This window comes from Lynx rufus, unplaced genomic scaffold, assembly GCF_022079265.1.
Source record: "Lynx rufus isolate CCGP_SWC_20201006 ecotype Redwood Valley unplaced genomic scaffold, mLynRuf1.p SCAF_15, whole genome shotgun sequence".
Taxonomy (NCBI): Eukaryota; Metazoa; Chordata; class Mammalia; order Carnivora; family Felidae; genus Lynx; species Lynx rufus.
Genome location: NW_025814829.1, coordinates 51,343,381 through 51,367,543, shown reverse-complemented (window position 1 = coordinate 51,367,543; position 24,163 = coordinate 51,343,381). Strand labels below are relative to the sequence as shown.

The 24,163-nt window shown below is 40.1% G+C and overlaps 2 protein-coding genes across 13 annotated transcripts in view; one reads left to right on the top strand and one right to left on the bottom strand.

Annotated features, from left to right (window-relative positions):
* Positions 1-24,163, top strand: part of FIRRM (FIGNL1 interacting regulator of recombination and mitosis) — an 82,319-nt gene that overhangs the window by 19,354 nt on the left and 38,802 nt on the right. For 5 of the 11 annotated variants that reach the window (XR_006961648.1, XR_006961649.1, XM_047077009.1 and 2 more), the window contains 6 exons: positions 7,141-7,346; positions 10,406-10,478; positions 18,375-18,463; positions 20,462-20,566; positions 21,304-21,444; positions 22,866-23,031. Coding sequence is in view for 9 of the 11 variants with exons in the window: in XM_047077009.1 (XP_046932965.1) it covers positions 7,182-7,346; positions 10,406-10,478; positions 18,375-18,463; positions 20,462-20,566; positions 21,304-21,444; positions 22,866-23,031 (739 nt within the window). In the remaining 2 variants the exon portion in view is untranslated. Of the gene's footprint in view, positions 1-7,140; positions 7,347-10,402; positions 10,479-14,837; positions 14,957-15,187; positions 15,268-15,588; positions 15,659-17,522; positions 17,563-18,374; positions 18,464-20,461; positions 20,567-21,303; positions 21,445-22,865; positions 23,032-24,163 lie in introns of those variants that run through there. The other 6 variants (XM_047077016.1, XM_047077013.1, XM_047077010.1 and 3 more) reach the window with 6 other exon arrangements.
* On the bottom strand, positions 11,911-14,728 carry METTL18 (methyltransferase like 18). 2 transcript variants are annotated; one of them, XM_047077026.1, is made up of 2 exons: positions 14,641-14,728; positions 11,911-13,280 (listed from the first exon to the last, which is right to left on the bottom strand). In XM_047077026.1, exon 2 carries the CDS (start codon positions 13,068-13,070, stop codon positions 11,964-11,966), a length of 1,107 nt encoding a protein of 368 aa, XP_046932982.1. In that variant the 5' UTR covers positions 13,071-13,280; positions 14,641-14,728; the 3' UTR covers positions 11,911-11,963. The 2 variants fall into 2 exon arrangements, with proteins under 2 accessions (XP_046932982.1, XP_046932983.1); XM_047077027.1 differs by lacking the exon at positions 14,641-14,728 and adding an exon at positions 14,531-14,619.

Below are 24,163 nucleotides of genomic sequence, written 5' to 3'. Positions count from 1 at the left end.
AAAATTATTTAAAATTCCACTTACCAGTTTTTCATATATTATAGCCTTTTGCTAATTTCAGAGCAAAATTTGGCATTCAGGTGGCTGGAGGATTTTTTTTTTGTGCTCTCCCATCACTGGGAGAGTAATGAGCATTATTGTGACCAGGGGGCACTGTTTTGCACACAACAGTCCTAGTTTATACTTGATGTCCTAGTTTATACCTGTTTATATCTGATAGCCTGTTATTAAGGCTGCTTCATTTTACTCTCAAGTGTCCCAGTGTGGGTGATAAATTATATGACCATTTTCATTTGGAGTTACGCAGCCATATTACAGAAAAGTTCAGACAAAAGAGCCAGTATAGTGGATCAAAAGATTAGGATAGGCTTCACAGAGGGAGGGCTTAAGGTAGACCTCAAATGAGGGGTAGAATGTTAAAATCAAAGAGAAAAATGGGGAAACAGTGTGGAGGTTCCTCAAAAAAGGAAGAATAGAACCACCATACAATCTAGCAATTCCAATTCTGGGTATATACATACGAAGGAAACAAAATCACTATGTCAAGAGAGATATCTGTACCCCCATATTTGTTGCAGCATTATTCACAATAGCTATGATATGGAAACAGTTTAAGTGTCCATCAACAGATAAATAGAAGAAAATATGTTGTACACACATACACACACACACACACACTCACACACACACACACACACACACACACACACACAATGGAATAGTATGCAGCCACAAAAAAGAAAGGGAATCCTTCCATTATGGATCTTAAGGGCATCACGCTAAGCGAAATAAGTTGGACAGGAAAAGACAAGTACTATAAGATCCCATATGTGGAATTAAAAAAAAAACCTCATAGAAAAAGAGATCAGATTTGTAGGGAGTGAGAGAATTGGATGAAGAAGGTCAAAAGGTACAAACTCCTAGTCATAAGATAAGTAAGTACTGGGGGTGTCATATACAACATGATACCTATAGTTAATTCTGATGTATGGTGTGTTTAAAAGTTGCTAAGAGCATAAATCCTAAAAGTTCTCATTACAAGAAAAAATACGCTTTTCCTTTTGTTTCTTCCTTTTTTGGTATCTATATGAGATGATGAATGTTAACTCAACTTGTGACAATCAATTTTCAAGGCATGTGAATCAAGTCATGCTGTGCACCTGAAACTCACGCAGGGCTGTATGTCAATTATATCTCAATAAAACTGAAAGAAAAAATAAAATTAAGAGTGAAAAGAAGAGCAGGTAGTCACAATGGGGTGAGTAACCTTTGATAATGAAAAATTGCTTTGGGTGGAATAGGTATACCAATATTTTAGAGACAGGACAGCAATGGTAGTGTTTGGCTACATTAAGCAGAATCTTGAATGCAGACTAAGTGATTACAACTTTATCCTTGAGATAATAGAGAGCTTCTAAAATTTCTTAGATAAGAGAGTGATGTGGTAAGACACTGGCCCCTTTTTCAGGCACTTAGAGCTTTTTTCCAGAAGTCTGTCAGGCAGTCTGCCCTGGGAATAACCAGTGGTACCCTTTAACATTTTCCCTGGAAAGTCTTCCATGATGGCGCCACTTTTATCATTCTTCATGAAGACTTCATGAGCGCTCTTTCTTAGAGACATGGTCTTCATGGTCCTGATGTTATGTAAATAAAGACAGAGACAGTTATTAGGGGAGTATTCAGAGATGGTACTAACCTCCTGGTGTGTCTTATACCATGGAGATAAATCAAGAATTAATTTCTTTTTATGTTTTACATAAAAAAATGAATGCACGTGTTACGGTCCAGTATTTTCTTCCTGTATTACAACATGGTGTCTTATATCCCCCCATTTGGAGATCATGGTCTTTGAAAATGGGAAGCGATTAAAGATTTTAATCAAGGAAGAAAAGAGATGAAATTAGTGTGCTGTGAAAACTATTGTGTGTGGTATGGGTTGAATGGATTAGCATTGGTTGAATTTGCATTGGGTGAATTGGGAAATCCTTGATTACAGAGAGAGATAAACAAAGGAAGCAATTAACTAAATAAAGGCAGTGGCAGCACTAGTAAAGTTTGTTTTAGTCAAATATGAGAACAATAAGGAAACATGAGTCAAGACCAGTGGTTTTAAAGACTAAGGTCACAAATTTATAGGAAACTTTAATATACAATATTACATTTGAAACTCAGTGGGGGGATAAACAGAACAAATACCAGTATCTGATTGAGGACAAAACTATTAGATCTTAGTCGTTTGATGAAAGGCATGGCCACAGTTACCAAGGGCACGAGTCAGGTCTAGGACTCAGGTCTGTCTGACTTCTATTCCAGTGGCCTTTCTACCACACCACCCAGCCTGTTGCTTTCTTGGATGCTTATCTTGGCTCTGTGCTGCTGGTTCTGAGATGTGCTTAGTGATTAAGGAACAATAGAAAGTCACAACATACTGGTGTGAAAATGTCAGTAAGGTTTCTGTTGCTTTCCCTGAGAGTTTTATAGACATAGCAATCTCTCAGTCAACCAGACTAAATTAAGAGCCTGAGGCTAAGTTTCACTCCGAATACATCACGGTCACCTCCTTGCAAGAAATAAACGCACTCTACAGATTGATCATTACCTGTGGTAAGTGAAACCCAAAGGTTTATGATCAGGGATCTGTTACTGACTTAACAGATAGGATGGGTGGCATTTTCCTTGAATCTTGGGTGTAGGTTGTTAAAAGACTGAACTCACTCTTTAGAGAATTCAGTCTCAATCACACAATTTAAAACTAAAGTACTAACCTGCATGAGATTATTTTAAAAGATGCCCTTTTTTAAAAGTGTGCGTAGAGCATATGGTTTACCTTGGTAAGATGAAGTTTCAAAGAAATTTAACTGATGGAGACCATTAACAGGAAAAATATTGACTTTCAAAGCTTTTATCAGTTTCTGAGCCAGCTTCACCTCTGGCTAGGTCATGTAGCTCCGTGATTTGGAGCTCTGCTTCTTGGGGGTACCGTCCATAATCCAGCAGCATCAGCATCACCTGAGACTTGTTAGAAATGCAGACTCTTCTCCTGCCCCAGCACCTAGAAATGGCAGAGCAGGTGCTCAATAAATATTCAATGAATTAATGAATTAACATGCTCCCAGGGTCCAGTGCTTTTTCACAGACTAGTCCTTCCTGTTAGCACTCAGCTCTCTGCAATTCCAACCCCACTCCTCAATGAGTCTGTTGAAAATCCACTTACCTTTGAGTCCGAGGTCAAGTGTTATCTCTCGTGAGAAGTCTTCCCTCACCAGCCCGGAAGAATTTTTCCACTATGCTGGCACTAGTTCAACACTGACTGCCATTCTTGCCACTCTCCTGTTGCACGTGACTAGTTTGCTTGCATATTTATGTAAGGGAACTGGTAATTCCCCCTAAGAAAATAAAACACCTGGCCTTTACGACTGTTAGAGATCTAGTTACAACCTAGTTAGAGGAAGACTCTAGATCTAGAGATTGTTACGATCTAGCTAGACAGACTCTAGATCGAGAGGTTGTTACGATCTAGCTAGAGAAAGACTCTAGATCGAGAGATTGTTACGATCTAGAGAAAGACTCCAGATTGAGAGGTTGTTACGATCTAGCTAGAGAAAGACTCTAGATCGAGAGATTGTTACGATCTAGAGAAAGACTCCAGATTGAGAGGTTGTTACGATCTAGCTAGAGAAAGACTCTAACTAGAGAGAGGAGGGGAGTGTTCTAGCATTCCCCTTACTAGATATAGGTTAGTCATCTTCCACTTCTGGCTCCCCATAGCCTACCCCCACTTGGCAGAGGTCGTCTGCCCCTTCAGGACTGTCTTAATTCTTGAAGTTCAGAGCCAAAAGAAGAAAGGCAAAATTTTCTAACTCTGTGATCAATCTTCCAACTTCTGTTTCTGTCTGAAAATCTACCAAGTTGTCACCAGCTGATTGATACTGGGAAATAATCAGTATCCATCCTTTCCCCCTTCCATTGTCTCCCTTGTACACCCCATTACAGGCATATGGCCTTCCTCTACAGCTCAAAGGACAAGCCTGTCAGGAGCCTACCCAGAATGTATAACATCTACACAAGAGGTTCAGTAATCGTGTCACTATTTCCACCCTAGATTGGAAGCTCGCTAGAAGCAAGTAACATATCATTTTATCTCATTTTCAAGCTCGGTGCCATTTTCAAGCTTAATGCCTAACACATAATTGGAGGCTAATACTTACGGAGTGATTTTTCTTTCAGTTACGACTTACTCCACACAATTGTAAAGTTAAGGATAGTGTTGCAGTGGGTTGATAGAAATAGGCTCACCCAAATCGGTAAACTTTTGAGAGTGCGGGAATTTTATTTTATTTTTTATTTATTTTTAAAAAAATTTTTAATGTTTATTTTTGAGACAGAGAGAGACAGAGCACAAGCAGGGTAGGGACAGAGAGAGAGGGAGACACAGAATCCCAAGCAGGCTCCAGGCTCTGAGCTGTCAGCACAGGGCCCGACACAGGGCTTGAACTCACGGACCGCGATATCATGACCTGAGCTGGAGTCGGACGCTTAACCGACTGAGCCACCCAGGCGCCCCTGAGAGTGCTGGAACTTTAAACCAGACGGGACAACAGGCATAACCCAGGACTGCTTCAAGCATCCTGGGATGTGTGGTCATTCTATGTATAAAGCTCAGCAGTGTAGTCCCATAAACCAACACTGGCTAGGATGAAATGCTGTGGCCACTGCAAGGTCATTTGGGCTGGCATTCAATGCTTCTCGTTGGCTTCTTACCTTAGTCCCACAACCCAACCCTGTCCCTTGACTGGCTCCTCTGCCATGAGTCATCAGCAATTTCTCCTCTAGTCATTCATTTAAAAGTTCAACTACTGAGCAAATTCCAGGCAACTCTTGACTCCCTGATTGAACTTTTTCCTTGAGTTCCGCCATCTTACCTTTTCCAGAACTCTTTCTGCTACTCTAAATTTTAATTCATATAATTCCCTGTTTGTCTCACTATCATTCTTAATTTCTCCCCTCTCCTTCCTACCTTCCCTGGCTTTGTTTGCTTTTTTGCTTGCCTGCTGTCGTACATCTCTCTTCTTCTGAGTCTTGAGTCCGAAGCTACCAGTTATCTAGATTGTTCTGTTTCCTGTTAGTTCATCTCTGATCCCTCATTAATTAAATTTGACAAAGTCCCTTAATTAACAAAGGAAATGCACAAGTCACAGTAAAAGAGGTACACAGAAGTCAAATATATTTGGGGATTTGTCTCTTCATCGCATCACTTCTATAAAGATCCAGGAGAAATGGGGTGTAACTGGAAGTGTGTTCAGTTACTACACAACATGCAACTTTTCTTCCAAGCATTGCATTTCTTTAACAGGAATTATTAAAGACACAAATTGTCTTCTCTGTACAAAGTAAGTACTTGGTGAATTCTTGTTGGAATGAGAACACATTAAGGCTTTAGAGTAGGGCAGAATGCTCTGTGATTTGCAAGTGTTGGAGAAAATTCAACATGAAGGGGTTGGCACCCAGGAGGGGCCAATTCTTCCTCTTGCTAAAATATTTCCAAGAGATAGAAAACTTGTGCATACATGTTTATATATGACCAAATAGTGGGCCCATTCAGGATGTCTTTTTAAACCATTTTGGGTAAACTAATTTTTATTCCGGCTTTCACATTTGGCTTTGTCATTTATTTTAAGCAATTGAGTAAAATGTCTATGTGATAAAATGGATGACAGCAAAGTAAAATTACTCGAGCCATGAAAATCTCTAATGATTTTCACTTTAACTAAGGTTATTTCTCTTTATGCTAAACTACAGGACTGCAGAGATACGGAAGGAGAATTTCTAATGTTGGGAGGTCACAGAATATGATCTTTTTCCCACTCTGGAAAAATAAAAAATAATCGCAAAGTGAAGAGAGTGGTGGCTTAATGTTTAAAATACAGGTTTGAACATATTTCCTGTTAAAGGAACTAAAATTGAGAGCATTAGAAACATCTGTGCCACTCTTCCTAGAAAATGTTTCTCTGGGGTAGTTTCCTTAGAACAGAGAATCTTTCTGGTTCTTATTGTAAAAACTCCTGGAGAAGCTTGAAAACAGCAAAGAAAACAGGAAACACAGTTCAATTTGTGGAAAGCTCTGGAGAGAAAAGCAAATCACTGAAAATGCAACTCCCTCTGAAGATTCTTAAAACACAGAGGCTGGATAATAAAAAAAGCTGGCATAGAGATGGGTTAATGAGAATGTGGTGTGCCAGTGACCAATTGGGTATGGTTTGAGTTTGTAGGCTTTATTCTAACTTTTCACACACATTCTCCCCTAAAAAATGCCCCCTACCCCAAACAGTCTTCTTCATGCTATTAAAAACAAGTTCAGGGGCGCCTGGGTGGCTCAGTCGGTTGAGCGTCCGACTTCGGCTCAGGTCATGATCTCACGGTCCGTGGGTTCGAGCCCCGCGTCGGGCTCTGTGCTGACGGCTCAGAGCCTGGAGCCTGCTTCGGATTCTGTGTCTCCCTCTCTCTCTGACCCTCCCCCATTCATGCTCTGTCCCTCTCTATCTCAAAAATAAATAAACATTAAAAAAAAAAAAACAAGTTCAGAATCAAGTTGATAGAGATCCACCAGAAGTTACTTAGGCTAGGCTAGCAGAGACCTAGAAGAATTTTGAGTTCTAGACATTTTAGACACAAATAAAGAATCTGAATGAGCCAAGACCTTTCCCGCCTCAGATTTCCATGAGCAGAATGAGGATAATATTTTTTTTCTATGTATCTCTTTGACTGAGTAAATTTCTCAGAGCGGTGAGTTTATTGTCACATTCTAAGGCATATTGACCTGTCCTTTGTAGCCTCAGATTGAGAGATGGCTGAACGATGAATGTCTGTTACACTGGGAGCAGGAGTTGGCCCTCGCTGGTGGCAGCCTGTTGGAGATGTCAGAGTGGGCTGAGGAAATTGCTAGACCTATACGTGTCCTTTATGGCTAGCTGGAGATGTTAGGTTTCCAGAATTGTGCGCCAGGGCAATAGGGACGGGTTTCAGTAGCCACCTGACTGCAGTGCCCCCTCGATGATCAGCGCTACAGTGTCCAGTGTCCAGGGGGAAGTCACATGGGAATACTTGTCTCTGTAGCTCTAACCACCGGTTCAAATATTTCAGATTCTGAGCAAGGGCCGAAAGCCATCTGTGCCGCTGTGGAAATGGAGCTAAGGATCCAGGCATGTCTGAGAAATGGGAAATTTAAAGGCAGACACAGATTATGTGGGGCTGAGTTTTTAGAAACAACTGCACAAAATGTATTTTTCTTCATCCTTAAAGATCTGCAGTGCCAAAGCGTCCGAAGACAGGAACTTAGAAACTGCAAGGTGAGGGGGTGAGGGGTGAAGGGAGAAAATGGAGGTTGGAATGCTCAGTGCAAGGTCTGGAATTTACTTGTTTCTCCAAGTTCTGAACTGGGATTTGTAAACTATAAAGGCACAAACCCAGTTTAAAAAAAAAAAAAACAACAACAACAAGAACAAGGCCTCATATTTGAGAAAACGGGATGACTAAATATTATGAGAATTTTTCAAAATAATAATTTCCGTTTATACAGGGAACCATTTGGAAGGAACCACGATAAGTGCTCAATATTAACTATTACTTTTAAAAAGAACTCTGTTAGGGAGACACTATTATAAACCCTGCTTTACAGATGAGGAAACTGAATTTTAACCCAAGGTATTGGACTCCAAGACTCATTGTCTTAATGTATATGCCTCTTTGGATGATTAAGTTAAACTATTTAGATTAGAAAGCTTATTATGCATCCTTCTCCTGAATTAGTAGCCGTAATTTATATCTTAAGTCTTTTTTGTTGTGATATTTACGGTAATGGTACCCCAGGCACAAGTATCTACCACCTGTCTTCTCCGTCACTACACCTGTGCATTGACCTGATAAGATAAAAATTATTTATGACTTTCTTCATTATTATTTTATATACATACATATGTGTGTGTGTGTATGATTACATATACATAGGGATTTATGTAAATCTGATTTATTTATTTACATTCAAGTTAGTTAACATGTAGTATAGTATTGGTTTCAGGATTAGAACCGCTTACATATAGGATTCATCTCTTACATATGACACCCAGTGCTGATCCTTAATGCCCTCCTTAATGCCCATCACCCATCTAGCCCATTCCCCCCCCAACACCCTTCCAGCAACCCTGTTTGTTCTCTGTATTTGAGAGCCTCTTAATTTTTTTTTCTCTTAACATTTATTTATTTTTGAGACAGTGCATGAACGGGGGAGCGTCAGAGAGAGAGGGAGACACAGAATCCTAAACAGGCTCCAGGCTCTGAGCTGTCAGCACAGAGCCCGAAGCGGGGCTTGAACTCACGGACCGTGAGATCACGACCTGAGCTGAAGTCGGACGCTCAACCAACTGAGCCACCCAGGCGCCCCAGAGAGTCTCTTAATTTTTAATGATGTGTGTAAATACGCTTAACTATGACTTCCGGTTCAGGATAATAAAAGGGTGCTAAGGAACATTTGTGATGAAAAGCAGGCATTGGGAAGGTTAAGAGCACTGGGTTGGTGAAAAGAGAAAAGCTTTGAAGAAGATTTCAGTTACAGGGCACCTGGGTGGCTTAGTCAGTTGAGTGACCAACTCTTGATTTCTGCTTGGGTCATGATCTCAGGGATGTGAGATCGAGCTCCTGGTCGGGCTCTGTGCTGAGCATGGAGCCTGCTTCAGATTCTCTCTCTCCTTCTCTCTCTGCCCCTCCCCTGCTTGTGCTCTCTCTAGCTCTTTCAAAATAAATAAATAAATAAAAGATTTCAGTTAAGATTCTGGCTCAAGGTGAGGAATGATTGGGATCAAATCACCTATTTCCTTGAGTCTCAATTCCTTTATAAAATGCAGATAGTAATTATAACCTAATTCAGGGATGTTATGAATATGAAGTGTTAGTCTATGTAAAGTTCTTCAGCCCAGCATATAGTAAATGCTGAAAACTATTTGCTATTGTGATCTTACCAAACTGGGGATGATAATATACTTCACAAGGTTATATGAAGCAAGATGGTATATAAAGTGCCTACCTGATGTCTGGTAAATATCACGTTTCATTGAGTCCAAGTTGTAGTTTTATTTTAGGTACAGCCAAGGGAAAAAAAAAAAAAAACACTTATGGTATAGTTATAGATAGGAAGGCAAATCCCAACTTCCGGAATGTTGAATGTGAAAATTTTCACACTAAGACCAAAATGTGTTTGTCTCTTCTTTCCTATTTAACTAGTAAGGAGACCATGCTCCCCAGAATCTGGGGTTTTCCTTTGCTAGTCTTTTTCCCTCGGGTCTCCTACTTGTTTGGCTATACAGGGTTAATCATAAGCATTACAAGTTTTTTTTAAACACTATTTAACAACAAAAAGGAAAAAAAAGGAACACACTATGGATGCACGCAATAGCCTGCATGAATCTATAGAATATTATATTGACTGAAATAAAGCCAATTCTGAGAGGTTACATACTGTAGTTCTATTTGTGTGACAGTCTTTAAATGACAAGTTACAGAGATGGAGAACAGGTCAGTGGTTTCAAGAAGTTTAAGGAAGGAACCAGAGAGGAAAGTGGGTGTGGCTTAAAAAGGGCAACGGAAGGAATCTCTGTGGTGATGATACTCTTTTATGTCTTGACAGGATCAATGTCAATTTTCTAGTTTCGATATTGTACTATAGTTTTGCAAGATGTTACCATTGGGAGAAAATGGGGGAACAGGTGAAGGTTCTATGAGATCTCTTTGTATTATTTTTCACATATATTTCTTGCATATGAATGCATAGGTATCAAAATTAAAAAGTTTGATTTTCAAAATCTTGCTTTAACACTGTGATACAGAGATTCAAAGGCCTAATTCTAAGTTCAATATATTTCTTTTTCTTTTTAAAAATTTTTTTCTTAATGTTTATTTATTTTTTTGAGAGAGAGAGAGAGAGAGAGAGAGAGAGAGTGTGAGCAAGGGAGGGGCAGAGAGAGAGGGAGACACAGAATCCAAAGCAGTCTCCGGGCTCTGAGCTGTCAGCACAGAGCCTGACATGGGGCTTGAACCACAAGTTGGAGATCATGACCTGAGCCGAAGTCAGACACCTAACTGACTGAGCGATTCAGGCACCCCCCCCCTTTTTTTAATGTTTATTTTTGAGAGAGAGAGCAAGCAAGTGGTGGGGGGAAGGGGTAGAGAGAGAAGGGGACAGAGGATCTGAAGCAGGCTCAGTGCTGACAACAGAGAGCCAGATGCGGGGCTCAAACTCACAAACTGTGAGATCTTGACCTTGACCTGCGCTAAAGTCAGACACTTAACCAACTGAGCCACCCAGGTGCCCCTCTAAGTTCAATATATTTCAATATTTGTTTTTATGCCTTTTAAGGTTGTAAGATGCTTTTCAAATGCATGGATGTTAGAGCAGCTATCAAGAAAAAGACAAGAGATAACAAAAGTTGGTAAGTGTGTGTGGTGAGGGTTTGTTAGGGACTGTATTGAATTGGTCAATTTGGGGAATTAACAATAGTATGTCTCCCAACCCTGAGCACAGTGTCTTTTCGTTTAGTTAGATCTTGTGTAATTTCTTTTTTTTTTTTTTTTTTTAATTTTTTTTTTTTTTCAACGTTTATTTATTTTTGGGACAGAGAGAGACAGAGCATGAACGGGGGAGGGGCAGAGAGAGAGGGAGACACAGAATCGGAAACAGGCTCCAGGCTCCGAGCCATCAGCCCAGAGCCTGACGCGGGGCTCGAACTCACGGACCGCGAGATCGTGACCTGGCTGAAGTCGGACGCTTAACCGACTGCGCCACCCAGGCGCCCCTTGTGTAATTTCTTTAAAAAATGTTTCATTACTATAAGGTCCTTAGTAATATCCCCTCTTTCATCATGGATTTTAATAATTTGAGACTTCTTTTTGTTGATTGGTCTAGCTAAAGATTTATCTGGTGTGTTGATCTTTTCAAAGACCCCACTTTTGGCTTTGTTGATTTTTTCCTATTGTGTTTCTATTCTCTACTTATCTCTGTTCTAATCTTTAGTTCCTTCTTTCTGCCTCTGTTGGGTTTAGTTTGCTCTTCTTTTTGTTTTCTTAAAAATTTTTTTTTTGCATTTGTTTTTGAGAGACAGAGACAGAGAACAAGTGGGGGAGGGGCAGAGACAGACGGAGACAGAATTCAAAGCAGGCTCCAGGCTCCAAGCTGACAGCACAGAGCCCGATGCAGGGCTCCAACTCACAAACCATGAGATGAAGTCGGACGCTTAACCGGCTAAGCCACCCAGGCGCCCCTTCTTTTTCTGTTTTAAGGTGAAAGTTTTGGTCATCAACTTGTGATCTTTTGTCTTTAAAAATTTTTTTTTTTTAGTTTTCTGTGTCACTTTAATACTACCGTGATTCCCTTTATTTCCTCCACCTTAGTGTGAATTAAACTGCTCAGCATTGTTATTATATGAGATAAATGAATATAAAAACAAAACAAAAACTTCTTCCTAGTTACCTAAGGCCTTCAGTCTCATATTTAGGTCCACTAGCATTTGGTGATGTGTATGTATGCCCTTAGAATGAAGGGCATGGTGATCTGACCAGGCACTTCATGTAAACAGACACTAATGAAGCCTGGGAAGAAACTCAAACTTGAAATAAGAAGTGTCAGTTTTCTCTGAAAACAAATTTATGTAACGTGAGAGGTGGTAGAAAGGTCAAATAGAATGAAGGTGGGGACAGAAAACTTTCCCACGAAATAACCTCCTAGATCTCATCAAATGCTCGGGACACTATTTCTTGTCTCACTTAGTGACTATAGTTAGATTGCTGGTATATTACTTGGATAAGCAAACAAATATACTTTCAGAAAAAATAATAGCGAAGCAGAAATCAAACATTCAAGACAAGTTTTTGATTATTCTCTTTATTTCACTTAGGACACTCAGTGGATATTAACTGGGTTACTTAAAAGTCATTTCAATTAGGTGTCTCTTTAGTCCTTCTTCAATTATTTCGAGTGTTCTAGTCTCAAATACATTCCTTTCTTCTACAAATTTCTGAAAGAGATGAATCCCTCCACCTACACCAAAATAATGTGCTTTGCTGGCCAAAAGCACCCGTCCGTTTTTATCTAATAATCTGAGGAATGTCTGGTGCAAAGAACCATAGTAATCTGGGTTGTAAATGGTTTCTGAGGTAAGAATGAGATCATATTTTTCAAAGAATTCTTCACTACTTAGTACAAGCTTACAAAACTCAGACCACTCCCCTGAAAAGAACCGGCATTTACATAATTCTTGTGCTACTTTGGATTTCCTGCATCTTTTCACATCTGGTTCGCTGACATCATTTCCTTCTTCTTCCAAAGTAGAGTTAGCCACTACATTAGGTAAGGTTACTTCATCAATCACCATACTGTTGTAATCTTGAAAATGAATTTCTTTGGCCCCTCCCTTGAATGCACTTATACCCAGCAACCCTGCTCCACAGCCAAGATCCAACACTTTTTTCCCAGCAAATTTCACTTGGGCCTTTTTGCAATAAGCCAGCAGGTCAAAGGTACATTCCCAGATTTTTAAGCCTCCTTCATAAACACCTGTAATCAGATCAGAGTGAGAAGAACAACTTTGCGAAACTATGTTTTCTCCAGGGCAGTTCTCTCTCAACAAGACGGTTTTCACTACCGATACGTTAACATGGGGGAGACCTGGTAACCTTTCTATGACTTTATTTTCTAACACTTTCTTGAAATCTTCGGGCACAGCATGCTCCTTGGCAACTCTCATGCAGGGATGTTTTTCACATGGCTCTAAGTTACTTGAACTGTTAGCTGCGCTGAGTGAGTTCTCTGTGTCTTGAGAGGGAGCTGCATTTCCCACTGGCTTATGTTCCAACACATGATCCTGAGGCAAGTCAAACTGTTCGGTCGAACATTTTTTGTCCCTATCTTTTTTACTTTCTGAGACTGAAGACTCTTTGGAGGAATCCAGGGCCAAAACTCCATGTCCAACGGGTGTTAATTCATTTTCCAGATTGTTTTCTATAGTGAAATTAAATTGAAAAGTCATTCTGTCACTAAATGTACACAATCCTTAAATTCAAAGGAAGATTCTTCAGCTTCTGGATAGAACTGATGACACATACATAAACCTGCCTCAATTATTCAATTAGTTTTGCTGTGGGTTAAGTTTTCTTTAGCTGCTTATACACAGTTACAAATATTTAGAGGTGTTTCCAAATGACTTCTTAGAGATCTCTGCTCTTCTTTTGAATTAGGTCTGCAGAAAAAAAAGAAAATTAAAAAGTAAAATGAGGAGTGCCTGGCTGGCTCAGTCCATAGAGCACGTGACTCTTGACATTGGGGTCTTGGGTTCAAGCCACGCATAGAGCTTGCTCACTTTAAAATGAACAAACAAAAAGACTAAGAAAAGGTAAAATGCCATATTTCGCTAAAATTTAACATTAAACAGCCCCCCTTTCCACCATACAGCTGCTTTTGCTGTAAAAGCTGTGAACGGTGAGGGAGACAAAATGATTTGGAAACACAGGGGTGCCCGGATGGCTCAGTGGTTAAGCATCCAACTTCAGCTCAGGTCATGATTTCACCATGCCTGACATCCAGCCCGGTGTGAGGCTCTGTGCTGACAGCTGGGAGCCTGAAGCCTACTTCGGATTCTGTGTCTCCCTCTCTCTCTGCCCCTCCGCGGCTCGCATGCTGTCTCTCTCATAAATGAATGAATGAATAAATAAATAAATAAATATTTAAAAAGGTTTGAAAACACAGACACAAACCCTTCAGGGTCCAAAAAATGGAGAAGAGAATACCTGTAAAAACTAAAGGACAACAGATCAACAACTAGGAGGGAAAAAAAGTCCAAAATTCTCGGGCAGGAAATGACACGCCTGATTGAGTCTTCCACTTAATCATGACCTTGCTCAAACATGTTTACCTCCTAAGCCGCCAGAATCTCTTCACTTCAGTCTGTAACTGTTTCAAGTAACAGGTCTTCAAGATTTGATTTTGGCAAATGAGCATCCCTTATAAGAACGCGCACAGGGAGGATCTGGTGTGTGTCAATTCCCCCAAATGACCCCCGCCTACAAACATTTAGCAAGGACCAGCAGCCCTGGGTGTACGGGAGTAGGAGAATTTTGGAGTACTCAGTATAAGATTCGTTTGGTGATAGAGAAACACAAAGTAAGGGCACTGACCGGAGAGGCCCCTCGAAAGTGGAAGCAACGTACTTGAGCCCCCTCACGGTATCTACCGCGCTGGGTACTTTATACACCATCCGCTTCAATTTGGACAACTCCGGCAGGCGGGGGGTCTCTGTCCCCCTTAACACAAGATGTACAAAGTCGGGCTGCCCCGCGAAGCGGGTAAAAAGGTGCCTGTTTCGACCCCACCGCGCCCTGGGGCTTGGATTCATTTCTGGCTGCAGGGCCCACGGCCACCCCGGCCGCAGGTGGGATGTCTCCACGCCCCCGGGGGACAGACGCCAGCAAATCTGGGGGCTTCCGCCCTCACCTCCCCAAAGCGCCTCAGTGCAACGTTTCCGGCACCGCAGCCCTGAGAACGCTCGCCGCCCAGGAAGGGCCCAGCTCGCGGCGCAGACCCTCGGGACCGAGAGCGGGCACCTGTGAGTCGAGTCCTCCGCGGGCCAGACAAGCCCGGCTCTGTTCCCGGCCGGGCGCGGCCCGAGCTCACCGCGGAACGGCAGCAACCCGCCTCCTCTCTATGGTCCTGGTGCCGGCGGAGAGCTCGCAAGGCCCGCCGGGACGGCGGCGGTTTCCGGTCTTGGCGTTGGCGGGACGGGTTTGAAGGCGTGTTCCTGGGCGAAAGATGTCGCAGGAACGCGCGGTCGCGGCGAGCGCCGTCCGGCTGGAAGAGTTAAGTAGCTGGTCGCAGGAGCTATGCCGCCGGGAACTGCCGTCTGTCCTGCCCCGGCTCCTTATATCCTTTGTCACCTCCACCTGGAATGGGGTGTGGGGCAGCCCTTCCAGCCTTTCTCCGGCCTCGTCACGTTCCCCGCCGGGCCGTGTTGTGTTCCTGCGGCCTGAACCCTCTCCTTTCCTCGTCGATTGGCGAGATGAGTGAAGGAGGGGGAGCCCAGGGGACCGGGGCTGCCCAGGCCGAAGGCACGCCTCCCTCCGGCACTGGAAGGGCTCGCAGTGGACCCGATGATTTTGGCAGTGGATGTGGCGGGTTTTTTTCCGGGCGTTTGTGCCTTTGGGTTTTTCTCTGCTCGTCACGTGTAATTAAATGTAAATACCTTTCCTTGGGGTAACCGGGGGCGGGGGGGGGGGAGCGCAAGTGCTCAGACCTGAGCTGTAAGGTGAGCGCTGACTCCCTAAGAGGTAGATACTCTGACCTCCTGTCTCTCGAATGGATGGGGCATCGGAATACCTTTCCCAGTATTAGGAGAATTAAAAGATGTAGTTCTGCCATGGTGCAGAGTTCCAGTCATTAAAAATGTTACTCTTCTTCTCAGAACTCTGTTCCATTATTGCTGGTTAGGAGTTGCTTCCTTTTGTAATTGGCTTTCATCTGCCGGGTTCGAATTAGTTAATGCCTCCCTTGTGCAGGTGCATACTGTTTTGTAGTCGTCCTGCGGTTGTAAATGGCGCCTGGAATCCTATCCCTCCGTGTTGAAAGGTAATCTTTTTTTTTTTTTTTTTTAACAACATCTTTGAGCTCACCTTCAACATAAAGCCACACTGAAAAGAAAAAAATGGGCTTCACTTTAGAGAGTCTCAAATAATTTTTTACAACTAAAGCCAAATGTAATGTATTACCGTTATGCAGAAGTCATTCACATAGGCAGTGGCAAAATCCCACTTAGGTACCAAAGATCTTTCTTAGTCATTGTGCATTGCCATCCTCAAGGATGTTGACTTGGGAAATATAGCCATCCTCCCACCCCAGAACATCTGGGCACTTAACACATACCCCGCCAGGGTGTTATGCTTTGGGGGAACAAAGATAAGGAACACGGCTCCTCTTTTCCCCCTCAGGTTTATGGATGACATCAGTAATTGAAAGTCAACATTCCCACTTGGTTTTGCATCTCAAACTTAATGTTCAAAAGAACCTAAACCTGTTTGTTCTTCCCCCAGTTTTCAACACTTCTTTTTTTTTTATTAAAAATTTTTTTTAATGTTTGTTTATTTTTGAGACAGAGAGAGACATAGCATGAATGGGGAGGGTCAGAGAGAGAGGGAGACACAGAATCTGAAGCAGGCTCCGGTCTCCGAGCTGTCAGCACAGAGCCTGATGCAGGGCTTGAACTCATGGACCGTGAGATCATGACCTGAGCCGAAGTCGGATGCTCAACCGACTGAGCCACCCAGGCGCCCCAGTTTTTAACACTTTTCAACAAATGAAAGTTAAGTTTTTAATCTATAGTCCCATCACCCAAACCTAATTATTTTCATGTTTTGCGTTTGACATTTATTTTCCAGTCTTTACTTGCATGTCCAGGTAAGCATAACTTATGTTTAATTTTGGAAGAGGCTAGAACCTTTTGGACCTTTGCTGAAATTTTTCCATAAAACAAATCCAACACTACCGAACTAAAATGAGTTAGGGGGTGCCTGGGTGGCTCAGTCGGTGGAGCATCTGACTCTTGGTTCCAGCTGGGGTCATGATCTTGTGGTTTGTGCATTTGAACCCCACCTCTGGCTCTGCGCTCACAGTGCCTGCTTGGATTCTCTGTCTCCCTCTCTCTCTGTCCCTCCCCTGCTCGCTCTATATCACTCAAAGCAAACGTTGAAGCAAGAAAGATTTAAAATGAGTTATGCCTCATTTTGATTGCTGCGGTAAAATCCATATATGCAAAGTAAGGTGTTAGAAGAATCCATTCTTGTATTAGTCTGATGGGATTATACTTTATTCATTTTTCTTGCTGACATATTCTTTAATTATTATTACGCAGTAAAACATTTCCAACAATTCTTGATGGTATATAAGTGTACAGTTCATAATGCGATTATTGTTAACTTTTGTAATGAACATAGAGTAATTTTTGGTCACTTATTTGTAAGCATCTGCTGTGTGCAAAAGAATCTCAGACTGATCAGGTTGGTAAGATAGGTCCACAAGTAATATGAAAAGAAGGTAGAAAGTGTTGAGTGGCTTTAGACAGGTGCAAATAAAGTGCTGGAGAGGTGCTCAGGAGAAGAAATTTCTTTCCTGTGTTAGAAACCAGAAGCCTATGGATTAGTATAGTATTGTTCCTCATCTGTCAAAGGTATGTCGACTACACGTACTTGGAAAAGACAGTTTTATCCCTGAGCAATTTTGAAAATATTTCCTTGGATATATTCATTATATTGTAGTTTATTTACCTAATAACATTACATTTTTAAAAGCAAAATTAAGCCAGTCTAATTTCAGTTTGAGTCTAATTTCAATTTCTTACTGATCATTGCTTAAACTTCAAGAAAGCTACTTTTTAGATTGATTCTTAGTAGTGAATATTCTATTACTGTGATACTCGTATCTTCCTTAATTTTTTTACTCTATGTATCAGCATTCTGACAATTGGATCGAGCATATTCGTAAGTAAAATTATCTTAATTGTTTGATTTACCTTGATGTCATTAAGGTCTGAGTCGTATGTATCTCAATAACAGTTTCATATTCCCTTCAAATGTCTTCTTCTTGTAGTGCTCCAGCCGCTGTAAATTTCAGTTACTTAAAATGACCAATTCCTTCAAATTATTTAAATTCTATTTTGGGTGGATACCAAATCTGTTGATAATGCACATGTAGGAAGCACGTTGTAAATTTTAAATGTTTGTTGTGACACTGTTCAGACTTATATAAAACATAATTTGCGGTCTGCTTTCAGGGTGACTTTCTCATCTTCATCTCTGTTCTTAATCTTAGTTGGCTTATTTACTTATTTAGCTGGGAGAAGGGATGAATTAAAGTCTAGACTCCACAGTTTACTCATTTATTTTGAGTTAGCTTATTTACATTTCACTTGGTTGTGGAATATTTATGATTTTCAATCTATGTAGCCTGTTGGGTTTAATTTTTTAAAGTAATAATTACTTTTTATCCTGAGTATAATTTTATTTATTTTTAATAATTTAAAGATACCAAATCCTATTCAATAGATGTATGCACATCCATTAAGTGGTCCTCAGTGGCTGGACATACAGCGTTGTTTTTTTGTTTTTTTGAGTTTTTGTTTTTGTGTTATTATTTCAACTACTTAATAGTTTGTCTATGTAGAATGTGGCATTTTGAAACTGTACAAAGTTCTGGTACTTACAGATTCTTGGATTTGGGGAAGGAGCAGTGATCTTTGTTGGCTGATACAACTTAATTTTCTTACAAAATATGTTGCTATTTCACTTTATAGAAATTCTAAAAATTATCGTGGAAATGTTTTTACCTCATATGAACCACCTGACATTGGAACAGACTTTCTTCTCACAAGTGTTGCCAAAGGTATAGTACTATTATTATTTTAATCAATGTACATGTTATAAAGGCTGTTTATATCTAGCCTCAATTTTAGATAATTTATTCTTAACTGTGGCTCCATTTTTCCAAATGTATCACACATATTTGAAATACAAATAAGGTAGTAAGAAATAGATCTCATGTGAGAACATGGTGTTAGGGTGATCATTAGGTGATTAAAAACTTCTATTTTCAAATAGTATAGATCTTTCATTAATTGAATTTATATTATTTGTAGCTACTTTAAACACTCTTGTATTTTAAAGCTATTCAGTGAGGCCTTCCCCGAGTATCCCTGGAAATGGCATACTCAATTTATGAAAACAATGAGCAGAATATATCTGAGGAGGCATTAGAGGGAGAAACTGTGGTGCTCACGTTGCTTCCAGTTAATGAGGAACCTAAGGAAGAACATCAAATGGAGCCAAGTGTTTCTTCAACCTCAGAAGTTGGCATGGAGGTGCCTGGGACAAACGATAAAGTTTGTCATCCTCAAATGAGTGAACAATTCAAGCCTTATCCAAAACATAGCTGTTGTAATACATCGATCCTTCCCTTGCCAACCAGTTTGTCTCCAGTTAATAAAGTATGTTGGGACGCATTGCGGAGCTGGTGCCAGCAATTTAACTTGAGGACCGATGGCTGGAAAATGGATGTTGATCTGAGGCTCCAAAAACACGCTTACTCTGAAATAAACGAGAATATTCCTAAAATATCACGAGGCCAGATTGCAGTTGTGTTCGACAGAATGCAAGATAGCCTACATTGCCTGCATGTACCTTGGTTTGCTTATTCATTCACATATTAAAAGTCATCTTGGGTGCTTCCAACTTTGGGCAATTATGAATGAAGCTGCTTTATTGTGTGCGGGTCAAAAAAAAAATAAAAAAATAAAGCTATTCTGTGAAAATTTGGGGATGAATGATGAAGTTAGCTAAGTATCTTCTCTGTAGAGTTTATTAATAATTGTTAAATTTTATTGCCTAGAAAAATGGAGCCAAATTTTATTCAGGAAGGCTTAGAATAACCAAGAGAAAACACTAAGTTCACCATCTACATTATTACCTTTTAGATATAGATATAGATATAGATATAGATATAGATATAGATATAGTGTACTTTTTCTTTGAAAAGCACAGGCAATTTTCTTTTTTTTTAACTTAGGAAATTAAAGGTATTTTGGTTCCAAAATTAAACATTTTTTGAATGGTACCTTATCTCTTATTAGAATGGTTTTCTAAATTTACCTTTGAAGCAGATAATCATCAAAATTCCTGTTACTCATATTCACTTGATTGTTCTCTATCTAAAAGTTTCTTAGAATTTGTTCTTGGCCACCAGAAAAAGATCCAGCTGTTATATAGATTAAAATAAGGATGTTGAGTGTTAACTTGCCTTTGGGAAATAACATCCCTTTAATTACATTGTGTTGTTATTCTTGCAGTGTTTAGACCATTTAAATTGTGAGTATTAAGATCTTAGGATAGCTAACTTCTCACAGACCAAAAAACTTAGTTCTGAGGTCACGTACTGTAGCCCTAACCCAGGAATGGTATTTTGAGTTGCTCAAAAAGAGGAACTGCTTAGAATACAAGCGAACAAGTACTTCACCAATTCATCATCACTAGCAGAAAATACCCTTGTAAATACCCATATAGGTGTTGATTGGTTAAGACCATCAACTTTTACCGTGTAGAGGAACACTTACCTTTAATGGACGTTATTAAATAGATTCAAACCACAGAAATGGAAAGTAAATAAATTTCTGTCTGAGGCTTTTTTAGAGAGAGTACGTCATATGAATACTTTATATATATAAAAACATATATTTTTACTTTAATAAGTGCAGTTGTTAAGCTAGATAATATCCCATGGCTGTTAGTAATGAAAAATTGCCTGTCATTTTTTTCACTTTAAAAAATACGTCTTTCCCTTTCTTGTGTTTTCTGTTACTCCTATTTATAATGTGCTTTGTTTTCACAGACTGTGAAATCATTTGATGATATGATGTATGAGTTAACCAGTCAAGCCAGAGGACTGTCAAGCCATAATTTAGAAATCCAGACCACTCTAAGGAATATTTTACAAGTATGTCAAATATATTAGGGTATAGAGGAGGAGCTTAAACAGTGTAAGAATTTTTGTACTGATATTAATTAAGTGATATATCCTTTGTGTAGTGGTCCAGTGCTGGAATTAAACTTATAGAATTAAAGATACGAATGGAAAAAAATAAATTTTGAATTTTTTAATACAGTTTCATGCTGAGTAAACATCAAACGTGTATAAGACAGCAAATAATCAAGGTAGCATGCCCTACCTGTAATTTCCAAGTGTATATGGAGAACACCTACCATATGCTTTGATGTGTGGGTTAGTATTCCAACTTTCGTTTTTTAACCAAATGGCTAGCTAGTTGTCCCGATAACGTAGTTCTGATAGATTGAAGTTCAATGACAGAGGGAACAGAGTGTCCATTGTGTTCACTGCTGTATCCCTAGTACCCAGCGTATCGTCTGATACCTTTATATGTTTGTGCATAAAAACATAACTGAATGATTTATTGGGGCGCCTGGGTGGCGCAGTAGGTTAAGCGTCTGACTTCAGCCAGGTCACGATCTCGCGGTCCGTGAGTTCGAGCCCCGCGTCAGGCTCTGGGCTGATGGCTCAGAGCCTGGAGCCTGTTTCCGATTCTGTGTCTCCCTCTCTCTCTGCCCCTCCCCCGTTCATGCTCTGTCTCTCTCTGTCCCCAAAATAAATAAACATTAAAAAAAAAAACAAAAAAAAAAAACATAACTGAATGAAACCTCTTCCCTTATTTCCAGACAATGGTGCAGCTCTTAGCAGCTCTTACAGGATGTGTTCAGCATATCTGTGCCACACAGGAGTCCATCATTCTAGAAAATATTCATAGTCTTCCTTCCTCAGTCCTACATGTAATCAAAAGTACATTTGTACATTGTAAGGTGAGTAATGAGTGTAAGTGTACTTTAAATGGCCTAGAATCCACAGGCAAAAGGGCTGAAGAAAATAGTGTTTGTACGTAAGATTTTACATATTAGCCTCTATTATTGGAATAAACTTTTCCATAGAACAAAGAACCACGAACAGGCACACTTTGTTTTATTGCACGTTGCAAATAGTGCGCATTTTTGCAAATTGGAGGCTTGTGACAACCCTATGTTTAGCCAGTCTGTTGGTGCCATTTTTCCAACATTTGCTTGCTTCATGTCTCTGTGACACATTCTGGTAATTTTTCCAATATTTCAAACATTTTCATTATTATATTTGTTATGGTGATCTGTGATTAGTGATTATAACTTGCTGAAAGCTCTGATGATGGTTAGCATTTTTTAGCAATAAATAATTTTTGATTAAGGTACATACATTGTTTTTTTGGACATAATGCTATTTCACACTTAATAGACTACAGTGTAGTGTAAACATAATTTTTATATCCACTGGGAAACCAAAAACTTTATTTAACTCATTTTATTGCAGTAGTTTGGAACTGAACCTGCAATATTTCTGAAGTATGCCCGTATGTAAATATTTGCTTCAAAATAAGTGGTTATAAGGAAGTGATTAAAAATGGGCTTTTGCGGTTTTATGTTTGTTGTTTTATTCTATTTCCTTACTATAAAGAAAGAAGAGAGATGGATTTGTGTTGAATCACAGGAATCCTGAAATTGTTCTGTCATGGCATTGGTGGATGAGATGAATTCCTTAGTGATTGGGTGCCTCTGAAAGGACACCAGCCCTTTTTCAGTCCATCTCTACATTCCTGAGGCAGCTTTAAAGCACCAAAGCTGGCCTACAATTTGTGGGTCTCAGGCAGTTTTGATACTGGTATGGTTTGGTGAATAAAAATCGCTAGTTTAACTAACACTTCTCTTTGGTGACAGGGCTAAAAGTCTGCACCTGACCGAATGTTGTGTATCTCCCTTTTAGTTTTTTTTATATTTGCAAGGTCTCAGAAGTCAGAAATCCTATTTTAGGGGCACCTGGGTGGTTCAGTTGGTTAAGTGTCCGACTTCAGCTCGGGTCATGATCTCGCGATCCATGAGTTGGAGCCCTGCGTTGGACTCTGTGCTGACAGCTCAGAGCCTGGAGCCTGCTTCGGATTCTGTGTCTCCCTCTCTCTCTGCCCCTCCCTCGCTCGCACTCTCTCAAAAATGAATAAATGTTTAAAAAAAAAATCCTATTTTATGTGTGCCTGCATCTCTCGAAGTACACTGTTCATAATGAATGGTCACTTGTTTAACGAATAAATACATGGTTCAGTAAAAAGCACTAAAGTTATGAGCTCTGATAGAATGAGTTAAAGTATATTTGGCTCTTGAGCTTTTTGTGATTTGCTGTTTCTTTTATTTTTATTTGTGATCAGGATAGCGAATCTGTCTATTCTGGGCATTTACACCTAGTTTCAGACCTTCTCCAGGCTCTTTTCAAGGAGGCCTATTCTCTTCAAAAGCAGCTAATGGAACTACTGGATATGGTTTGCATGGACCCTTTATTAGATGACAATGATGATATTTTGAATATGGTGATAGGTAAGTGAAGAAAACTTCCTACTTAGTATATGACATATATTGACTAAACTGCATATCCATTCAGTTACCGAACCGAATGGTACCGAAACGTTGTTTCGAATGATTCATGGTATCTTACTATGTATAAAAAAAATTAAACACTACCTGATAAGTTTTTAGCCTTCTAACTTTTAGAACTTATAAAATTGCCATGTGATGCCTTAACATAGATTTGTGTATTGTCAGTGTTCGCCATACATGATTTTTCCAAGAAAGTTGTGCAACTGTATACCTTGTAAAATAATTTAGATTTTGAGGCAGTAGTTTTTAGAGTGTTTAAAGCATTAGCTCAGTAGGAAATGAAGTTTGCATTTCTTCCCAGAACACATCTAGTTATATATGTACATGTTTCTAAATATGTATGTATGCACGTTCATTTATTATACATAAAATAATAACCTGTTTTACATGTTTCATTTTTAAAGAATTGCTGATTGCTACCTCATAATTCTACCACCCAGAGTTTGAAAAACAGTAATATCAGGGCAAAAATTGCATACATAGCTTCAGCATAAAGAGATAAGTTGGTTTTGTGCAGTATGTCAGGAGTACCTCTTGGTCTGTAACAGACCACCCAAAATCTAGTGGATTAAAACAGCCACTGCTGTATTTATTCACGGTTCTGTGAGTCAGCAGTTTAGGCTGGGTTCAGCTTGGACAGCTTTCTCTGCTCCACATGGTGCACCTGTCTCACTTGTGTTTTTGTGGTCAGTGACCTCACGCGTATCTGGCTTTTGGCAGAGGCAGAAGCACCGAGCCAGCCCTGCGTGGCACATCGTCCAGGAGACCAGCCCAGGCTCGGTCATCAAGAGAGAATAAGCCCCAGTGTGCAAGCACTTTTTAAGTCTTTGCTGTCCTGTTGAACAAAGCAAGTCATGTGGCTAAGCCCCAGATCAGTGTAGAAGGAAACTGCCCAAGAGTGTGGACACAGAAGGGGAAGTCACTGGCCATTTTTACAAATAAAATGGAAGAGTAGAAGCTTTCCTTAAACACTGTGCAGATTTACTTTCATTCTTCCCTGTTGGGAGTTCTTTCCTTTGCAGCTTATTTTGTCATTTTGGATTAGAATATCTATAGAATATTTCAGTCATAA

Coding starts and splice junctions, on each gene's coding strand:
- METTL18 (XM_047077026.1), bottom strand. CDS start 13,070: ATGACTTTTCAATTTAATTTCACTATAGAAAACAATCTGGAAAATGAA.